Raw genomic sequence first — 10,626 nt, 5'->3', positions numbered from 1 at the left:
TATTTTTAATTCCCATATTATAAGCTTTGTGTTATATCGCATAATTATGTCATCTGCCTCCTGTAACAGTTCTGGGCAGGAATTGATGGTTTCTATGTCTTTTGCAACACTGCTGTCACAGAATGTTTTCTTGCTTTGCCCCCAAGTCCTTGTTTACATGGAAATTGCAGCATCGTTGGCAGAATTGTGGTTAATGATTTACACACAGTTCTCTGGAAGAAGCAGATTGTTAGCTGCTCCCATAAGGCTGGCTTTGTGTTCATGGTTGGAATCAAACAAAGAAGCTTGAATTGGTGTGGTGAGGGAATGTCTGATAAATGCAACAGTAGCAGTCATTTGCATGAAACAAATAAGCAAATATATAAAAAAAGAATGCAGGTAGGAATAGAACAGAGCTTATAGAGCCATTAGCAAGCCAAGCCAGTGGGGGGATTCTTGTTTCCTACCCGTCTCCTAACTTTAGCATCCCCTGTGGCAAATGGTAACTTGGCACCATGCATCAAATTTTAATTCTGTAGCAAGAGTGAAAAAAATCTATGAGATGCTGAGCACAGAGTGCTACACATTAGAACTGCTTTCATATCTCCTACTCCCATGTAACTGGAGGAGTCCCAAGCCGGACTTGGATTTCTTACTATTGAGTGCTATTCTGAAAGGGAGGGGTGTGATATCGCAGTGAAGCACAGCAGTATCAGAGCACAAGTCATATGACTAAGGGTACCTGGGAACCTAAGAATATGTCTATCCCCATGCCAAATTTCAAGATTAAATATAAAAAAAATCTCTGGAAAATGGATTTCAATGCAGGATCCTGTTGGAGGAGCACTATTAACTGTTGCTTTTTGTAAAAGACATGTAATCCCTTCAAATAATGCAAACAATTTTGAAAGCGTATTTTGCACATTACCAGCAGATTGTTCATAGATAATGCTGAAACTTACAGTTCCTCTGCAGTATTTGGGGCACTGCTGTATCAGTAAGGGGAAGGCAAGGTTATAAGATCCACTTTTTGCAGAGTATCAAGATTGTTGAGAAATTTCGATCTTAGAATTCTACAAATGAAGAATCGAGTGGTTCCATGGAAAGAAGGCAGAAATCAAATATTAATTAATGAGGATTCATTTACAAATTCAAATTTTCAAATTTAATAAAGTATAATAGTGAAATAGTGGCCAAATAAAATGAATGAATTTCGGGGTTCCCCCTGCTATCAGTATGCACACACTTGCCCCTGAAGAATAACTCTCAAGCTTCAATTTTAAACACAATGTCCAAACTAAATGTCTTCTGAAGTTGCAAACCATGAATGCTTTCCACCAGCAATTTTTAAGTATGGAAATACAGGTATGGGATCTGTTAATCGTAACCCATTATCCAGAAAGTTCCAGGAGTTACAGGAAACCATCCCCTATAGATTATATTGTAAGCAAATGATTGTCATTTTTAAAAATTATTTCCCTTTTCTCTGTAATAGTAAAACACAAGCTTTGACTTGATCCTAACTGAAGTATAATTCATCTATATTGGGTCAAAACAATCCTGTTGAGTTTAATTCATGTTTATATTTCAGTAGACTTAAGCTATGGAGATCTAAATTATGGAAAGTCCCCTTATCTGGAAAATCCCAGGTCCCAAGAATTCTGGATAACAGGTCCTGTACCTGTACTTTATTTCTATCTACTCAATACCAGGACTCATGTAGCAAAAGGGTTTATTGAACCTTTAGACCAGGGTTAACGGGTGATTAAAAAAATTCAGGGACACAACTAAGTGCATTTGAATTTCATTGCCATCGGCGTGCCCTTTCTAGTCGGATTTTCTAGACTTGTTCTTAAATTTTCAAGTGATCTGGTTGCCCAACTCTAGGCTGAATGAGAACCTGTCATACCCACACCAATGATTGAGATAAAAATCCAGTCCAACTGTATTAGAAGATGGGTGCCTCTGCTTTTGCAATATGAAGCAGCATACAGAGATGTTTCACTAACTGTTCAGCAATGTCTGGAGTCACTCCTATTTCCTTCTGCATTTATATCAATTGTTATTATTTGCCCTGCATAATGGTGTTCATGGAACAGGGCCATTCTTTCAGCTTCCGAGGCTAAACTACAGATATTCTCCCTTATCTGGTTGAATAATAATACGTTTATTAAATAGTAAAGTTACTTAGTTACATAGGGTTGAAAAAAAGATCGGAGTCCATCAAGTTCAACCCTTCCAAGTAAACCCAGCACACACAACCCACACCTACCAATCTATACACGCACATACATAAACTATATATATACAAACACTAATACTAACTGTAGATATTAGTATCACAATAGCCTTGGATATTCATTCCTCTAATCTAAAGGGGAGGCCTCTGGTGTGATAAGAACACCCCTTATCTGTGTATAATCCCCTCTAATGTACTTGTACAGAGTAATCATGTCCCCTCGCAAGCGCCTCCTTACCAGAGAAAACAACCCCAACCCTGACAGTCTAACCTCATAGTTTAAATCTTCCATCCCCTTTACCTGTTTAGTTGCAGTCTCTGCACTCTCTCCAGCTCATTAATATCCTTCTTAAGGACTGGAGCCCAAAACTGCCCCCCATACTCAAGGTGAGGCCTTACCAGGGACCTATAAAGAGGTAAAATTATGTTTTCATCCTTTGAGTCAATGCCCTTTTTATACAAGACAGCACTTTATTTGCTTTAGTAGCCACAGAATGACACTGCCTGGAACTACCATTTAGTAGACAGCTTGCGTTTATATTATTTCTACCAAAGTGTATAACTTTGCACCTGTCCACATTGAACCTCATTTTCCAGTTTGCTGCCCAGTTTTGTCAAATCGCTCTGCAAAGTGGCAGCATCCTGCATGGAACTGCTTTAATGAATCAGCCCCTAACAGTGTTCACTTCTATTCTAAACATGCTGGGTGCTGTGTTATTTAGGCCCATGGCAGACAGGGCATATAGTCCATGGGCATTTGTACTGCTAGAGATGGGCAGAAAGTGAAAGACTGCTCAGCAGAGAAATACCACTAAAAATAACACCCCATGCGCCATGATCTTATTAATTGACCCCAGTAAACCTATGGAAATTCTCTTTTTTTTATGTCTTTCAAATATGGGAACTTCTTATTTTACTCAGGAAACGGCAAATATGATTATTATAAAATGGCATTAATAGGGTCATATTAAATGTTATTTAGAAAAACCTGAGAGCATTTTAATGTCCTCATTTGTTATAAGGAGCTTTTAGCATTAGGGACATTAGGATAATTAGAGAAGAGATAGTAATGGGTATCTGTCTGAATAGTGCTTGGAAGTACAGTACTGTATCAATTTGACAATATGAATAGAATATAATTTTCAGAAGCTGTAATCGCCTGCAATCTACGGCTCTGACTGCCGGACTTGTAGCTTTGACATTTTTAGGCTTCTTTTTGATTTAGCCCATATGTGTATTGTCTGGCAATTCTGGTATGTTTTAACTTTAAAACGAAACTCTGTGTTCCGAACCAAAATTTGCTAAAGAGACCCACCCAACGCAGAAACCTCTAATATACCTATCACTGTTCCTTCAAAAAGTATGAAATTCAGCTGCAAAACAGTTCTTCTCTTTCTGCATTTGAAAGGAGGGAGGGACTAAAACACTGATGTTACAAATTGTAACAACTTCTCCAAAGCTTACAGACAGCATGCAGGAACTACTTAACCCACAATGCATTGTACTGTGATGTTCCTTTCCTTATTGACATCAGGTTTGCAGGGGATTGTGGGATTTGGAGGATGCAGGCTGAGAGCAGCCCACTACTGTTGCATTTTGTTTTTGAGTCTCAAAGTAGTCAGCCAGATCAGAAGGAGAATGTGGGGCAGGGCTTAGGGAACTGTTCCAGATTACATTCAAAACTATGAAAATGCTGCATATGTTTTAATTGATGTATATTGCAAAGTTATACTGCAAATCTGCTTAACTGCTATATGATCAGGAGGAAGTACAAAAACCCTATAATGAAGTCTTTCCTGTTTGCTTCTGAGGGGGATAATTCCTTCCTGACTCCAAGATGGCAATCAGACTAGTCCCTGGAACAACTTTGTGCTACAACTTCACAGATCTCAACGTATAGAAAATTTTTGCACCGTAAGACATTTTTTTTCATATTGGATGCTGGATGTGTCTGCTGAAGGATCTACTTGTGAACAAAGCATGAGAGGGCAGGATGCAAAACTAAAAGAAAAATGGCACAATCTTTCCTGTTGTCCATGAAGAACAATTTCTGAAGATCTTTCTGATCTACAACTGAGCTCAAAGACCTGTGTACATCCCATGATTCCAGCACCTGCCTGCATTTGGCACCACTGTATTTATGGGGGGCAGTTGTGGGACAAGTTAGGCACAAGTTAGGGGGTGTTGATAGTAGCAGGCCACAATGGAGACCTCAGACTCAGTGCTTTTTTAATGAGCACCCCTTATTGCTCTTTTATCACTTTTGTCAGGGGTCTACAAATCACCCCCAGAGAGTTTATTGTATGTTCCCTTATATATTTATACATCATATCTACCTAATGCACCTTTTTTTTTAAAAACAGTTCCAACGTAACCAGCCTTTCTTCATAAATGAGACTTTCCAGACCCTTTGTCAACTTTGTCACTCTTCTTTGGACTACCCCTATGTCTTATAATGAACAGAATGAGCAAACAGACCAAGGAAGAAAAAGGACAATACTGAAGTCCAAGTGGCACAGTTCCTTTATTGATTAACAAGGTTGCTAGAGTTTATAAATAATACAGTTGATATGTCTTTGCATTTTTGCATTATTTCAACAGTTGCAATTGAATCATGACTTTGCCTTCAAGGAAAATTTCTAGTGGATACACTTAAGGTATGTGTGTTACATGTATGAGCCTGATTTTATAGCTACCTTCATCAAGCTTCTCCATACGGTGTTATTACTGTTTTTGCCAACATCCTATTGGTGGTGATTTTGTGGGCGATAATGCATAATATAGGTACCTTCAACTTGGACTCAAAAGCACCATTATTGGAGCTCCCCATAAATCCTCTCTGGTCCCTGTCTGTTATAAATCAGTGGTTGGTGTGTCCTAAAGTCCTTCCTCAAAAACATTCTAAGATGTGGGTAGCAAATCACAACTCCCTTCATACAGGGAAAGCAGTCCTCTTTTAGGTCTACTGATGGCTGGCTGGCATCCAAGAGAGGCTGCTGAGTGAAGGATAATGAAAAGTAATTTGTCAGTTCAGAACAGAGCCATTGCATGACACATATAACATTTTTGTTTCCTTAATAGATCCCCTTTTGTTTATTTCTGCCCCCACCTATACTGATGTTCTGCTCTTTATCATTCTAATCATATCACTAATCCGACGCCTTATTCTTCTGCTAACCAGCACATACATGATGGGGTTTAAGCAGCTGTTTAAATAGGATATACTGATCAGTAAAGGGGTAAGGCTATACATGTTATCTAGTAGTTCAATGTTTTCATTGTACTCCCCTACCAAGAGAACCACATAGGAAGAGGCCACTGGGGTCCAGGAAAGAAAGTAGACAAGCACCACCATGACTATAATTCTGTAGAGCCTACTAGAGTGGACAGTTTGAGATTTCTGCACTTTCAGGGCCACCATGACATTGGAAAATAGGATTACACAGAGTGGCACAATGTAAGTTAATACTAAGGATGAAATCATAAAAGAATCTCCTAAAAATCTAATCTCCTGAAGCCTCTGAAGTGTCTCCTGTCTAGAGCAACACTGTCCACCTCCACAATGTTTCTGATTATAGGAAAACCCCTTGAGCTCATGTTGTGCAGAAGTTGCACCCGTTGTAAGTGACATCTCAGTAGATGACATATTGTCTATTTTGACCAAATTGGTGATTGCCTCGCTAGTATCTGGCTCCTTTTCACTCTCAAAAAGATGTAAAAACAGGGTATTAAAAGGGAGGCAATACGTTGCTCCGCCATGTTTATATTCACCACTATGAATGTATACAGGGATGCTTAATGCCAGTGCTAATGCCCACATGCAAGTGCAGGTCCAGTAGGAAATATTTTCAGAGTAGAATCTCATGTGCCAAATTGGTTTAGCAATGGAAAGAGCCCGATCAATATTTAAAGCCATGATGATTAAGATGCTGGCAAACATATTACACACATACAGAAAATTATTTAGTTTACAAAGTTCCAATCCAAAGATCCAACCCTCTTTGACAAAAACAATAGCATCCAATGGCACACAGAGGAGAAAGGCAAGGTCTGCCACGGCCAAGTTCAGAAACCAGATCTTGTTCTTGTTGTCCTTCATTTTAAACGCCGTTACGAAGATGACGATGGCATTGCCAATGAGACCCACGGGGTAGGCTAACAGAATCACAACGAAGCTGCAATACCAAATCGCTGTGTCACTGTGTGTTGAATTTTTCATCTGTGAAACGTATTCGCTTATGGCAAAGCAGAAATTTTGAGTGATCATCTCTGTCTTCTCTGTTAGAAGCTAAAACTAAAGCAGAAGGATGAATCAGCCTTGTATCTTGGGTAAACTAGTGCAGTTTGTTTGCTCATACAGGTTTAGATGAGTATATAAGGGGTCATATACAAATGCATTTGTAAGTGTTGAAAAAAAGCTGCAAATTGCCATGTTTTTTTACCCACTTTGTAACATTTTCCCCCTAAAACTTTAGTGCAATTCAGCAATATATGAAGGCAAATTAGCATCACCTACAGCAAATTGCTCACAAGTTTTTGTGGCTTGGTGTTTGATTTTAAAGACTGATTTTAACTGTGTCATTTCATATGTGCAGCAGTCTCAAGTAGTTCCTTGTATTATAACTTGGAAATTGAAATGCCTCTGTGTCTAAAGGTACATGCTGAGTTATACTGATTTGATTCACAATAAAATGTTTGCTCGTAAAATGTGTGCAATTATATGTCTTTTATTAATATGTTATACTAAGGGTGACTGACCCATTGTTATATACATATATATATATGGGATACTGTTTACCACGGAAGCCAATGACATATAGGGTGGAGGGCACTTTGTTGGGACTTTGTTGACCACAGGCAGTACTGACTGATATTTGGTTAAAAGAGGTAGAATAGGCAGAGATGAATATCTTTCATTTAATGGGGGTCATTTATCAACACTGGGCAAATTTGCCCATGGGCAGTAGCCCATAGCAACCAGTTAAACTGTAGCATTCATTGTTCGACCTGCAGCAGGATGAAAAAAATGCAAAGATACATGAAAAAAATCACCAATTGGTTGCTATGGGTTACTGTCCATGGGTAAATTTGCCCAGTGTTCATCAATAAGCCCTAGATAGATATGTACATTTTATCCAGAACAGAAAGCCATAAGGATTAGTCACAGTGTTGTTACAGAGACAAAACACCCTTTCATAGAGACAAAAAAAAAATATCTAGAATACCTGTACTTAGAATTAAAAGAAAGCTATTTTAGCAAACATTTTTTTTTTGTTTTATTGTTTTCCCCTTTGCTCTGTCATAATATAATAATTAAAAAAAAAACCAACAAAACACAAATACAAGAGTACAGGTATCGGACCCCTTATCCGGAAACCCGTTATCCAGAAAGCTCCGAATTACGGAATGCCCGTCTCCCATAGACTCCATTTTAATCAAATAATTCAGAATTTTAAAACTGATTTCCTTTTTCTATGTAGAAATAAAACAGAACCTTGTAATTGATCCCAACTAAGATATAATTAATCCTTATTGGATGAAAAACAATCCTATTGGGTTTAATTAATGTTTTATTGATTTTTTAGTAGACTTAAGGTATTGAGATCCAAATTACGGAAAGACCCCTTATCCGGAATACCCTTGGTCCCGAGCATTCTGGATAATGGGTCCCATACCTGTATTGTAGAAATGATACCTATATTGGCTAACAATAAAAACACATTGCAAGCTTTCAGAGCTCTAAGGCCCCTTCATCAGGCTTTTTTGTTTTGCTCTGTCATAATAAAACATTAGTTTGTACTTGATGGAAGCAAACATATGAACACAACAGTCCTATTGGGTTTTTTAATGTCAAAATGATTTCTAGCAGCCTTATGTAATGGTGATTCCAATAAAGGGAAGATTACTTATCAAGAGAAAAGCACAGATCCCAAGCATTCCAGATAATAGATCCCAACTTTCTTGGGAACCTGTTAGCAAATTTGCAGGCATATTTCTTTCAGACAGTTGCTCCCTTAAAAATGTGCCTGTGAATAATCTAACAGGTTCCGAAGGAGGCTGAAAAATATGTCGTAGACATAAACATTCACATTACAGAAATATCCGCCCTACCTGAATCCGAAAATCAGTAGTTTATGTCCTTGTAAATCCACAGAAGAAATCTTGCTGTCGGCTGCTGTTTCTGGCATTATCTTGCACAGTGCCATGCAACAGCTTTTAGCTCTGCTCAAAGATCAGTTATGTCCCCGGGGGATCATAGAAAACTCGCCATTACGCCAAACACTCTGTTTTGATAAACACAGTAATTAGGGATTTTTTTCATTTATCAAAAAAGTGATGTTTCCCTTGTAAAAGTACCTATTTTTGTGACTTTGTTGTTAGCTACCGGCCCTGAATAAAGGTTGGACCCTAAATGGGAACTCGAACTGAAGAAGTCAGACAACCACTGCTTTAAAGCAGGGATTCCCAAACTTTTTTTACTCGTTAGCCACACTCAGATAGGAGCCACACAAGTTCCTTAAGAAGGCAAAATAAGGGTTGAGATTGGCTGTTTGGTAGCCTCATGTGGACTCCGGGCTCTGCTTGGAGTAAAACTGTTTGCTACAAAAAGACTACTATATAAGCTGCTGTATAGCTATGGGGCAGCCATTCAAGATGGAGAAAAGCAGAAAAGGCACAGGTTCTATGGCAGATAACATAAGTGCTGTAGAATATATTGGTGTCTTATCTGTTATCTGCTAAGAAACCTGTGCCTTCTCTGCTTTGGATGGCTGCCCCCCTGGCTTAACAGCAGCTTTGTTTATATAAACTATAGTAGTATTTCTGAGCAAACATACAACATTTACCAGTGCAGGGCAAGAACAGCAACTAGTTTTCTTCATAGAGTAGAGCAGGCAAATAAATATGGTCACTAAAAATCCGATACCAATGCAAAACCCAACGTTGTACCTGTATCTATAAAAGATTGCCTGAAGAATGCTTGCATTTTGCTGTTGCGCTTGGGCACTGTACCTTTTGATACATCTGTTTTACAGCTTTTATCTTTAGTTGTGCTGGAACAAATGGCAATCATATTTATGGGAACATTAAGGAAAATCTACTGAAGCTGTAACGTTCCATTTAGAAGAGTGCACTAATTAGGCATATTAGCAAAGAGATACACTATATGGCATTGTAGGAAATGCTAAGATGCGCCTTAGCAAATTGCGGCTTCTGTTCATTATAATAGCATAAAACATTAAATTGTGCTGCTTTCATGAACATGCTCCTTTAGCGCTTGCTGTTATGCACTAGTGGTTCTGGAATCTTTTGTATGAAAAAAATGCCGCTGGAAGCTGCAGGAAACTTCAAGTCAAGGAGGTGATCCATGTCTAAAAGAGACGTAACATGTATGCTGTAGAAATTTGACTTAAATAAAGACATGTCCATTAAGTTAAAACGTTTGATCTAAATGAAATCTGCTTAACTGCTAGATGATAAGAAAAAAGGCAGAAAACCCTTTCTGAAGTCTCTCCAGTTTGCTTCTGAGGGGAACATTCCTTCCTGACTCCAAAATGGCAATCTGACCAGTCCCTGGATCAACTTTGTGCTACAACTTCACAACTCTTACTGTAAAGAAAAAACCTTTGAATATAAAGATGTAACCTCCTTTCTTTTAATCCGACTGGATGCTGGATGTGTTGGCTGAAGGATCTTCCATGTTGGTGCCCCCTGTCCAGAATCAATAAAAATATTTGAATTTCATAGCAGATACATGTGTTCATCCCATGAATACAGCACTGCCTGTGTTTGGCACCGTTGTATTCATGAGGGGCTGTTGTGGGAAGTTTCCTGCCCCCTAACTGTCCTGCACATGTTAGGAGTTATGGTAGATAAAGGCCACAATGGAGCCCTGTACTTAATGCCTACCTTTTGGCAGAGCACAGGCAATCTTTAGATGTAGTGCTTTTTTATTGAGCACCCCTTAGTGCTCTTGCACTTGTGTCTGGGGTGTGTGCTAATCACTCCTTATACATTTATACATAGTGATTATATCTGCCTCATACACCTCCATATAAATTCTAATTCAATTCTAACTTGACCAGCCTTTCTTCATAAGTAAGACCTTCCATACACTTTGTAAACTTAGTCGCCCTTCTTTGGACTACCCCTCTGTCTTATAATGAGCAAATAGGCTTCCAGCAAGCTGAGAAACTACGGCAGAGAAAAGTTTATAAATAATACAGTTGATATGTCTTTGCATTTTTGAGAAGTGGGTCTGTTTATTTTGCATTCATTCTGCCTTCCTGGAAATTTTCAAGCAAACATACAATACTTCTGGTAGGCATGTTGCACGTATGAGCACACCTGCCTTCTTTAAGCTTCTCTATACAGTGTTATATTTTATTACAGTTTTTGCCACCACCCTA

The 10,626-nt window shown here is 38.6% G+C and overlaps 1 protein-coding gene across 1 annotated transcript; it reads right to left on the bottom strand.

The window, feature by feature from the left end:
• Window positions 1-5,327: 5,327 nt before the first annotated feature.
• Window positions 5,328-6,485, bottom strand: LOC116407926 (N-formyl peptide receptor 3-like). The gene has a single exon (XM_031894201.1). The coding sequence runs from the start codon at window positions 6,483-6,485 to the stop codon at window positions 5,328-5,330; it is 1,158 nt and encodes a 385-aa protein (XP_031750061.1).
• Between the last annotated feature and the right edge of the window lie 4,141 nt (window positions 6,486-10,626).

This window comes from Xenopus tropicalis, chromosome 10 (assembly GCF_000004195.4).
Source record: "Xenopus tropicalis strain Nigerian chromosome 10, UCB_Xtro_10.0, whole genome shotgun sequence".
NCBI classification, from domain to species: Eukaryota; Metazoa; Chordata; class Amphibia; order Anura; family Pipidae; genus Xenopus; species Xenopus tropicalis.
The sequence above is the reverse complement of the archived record's forward strand: the minus strand, read 5'-3'. Positions and strand labels throughout refer to the sequence as shown.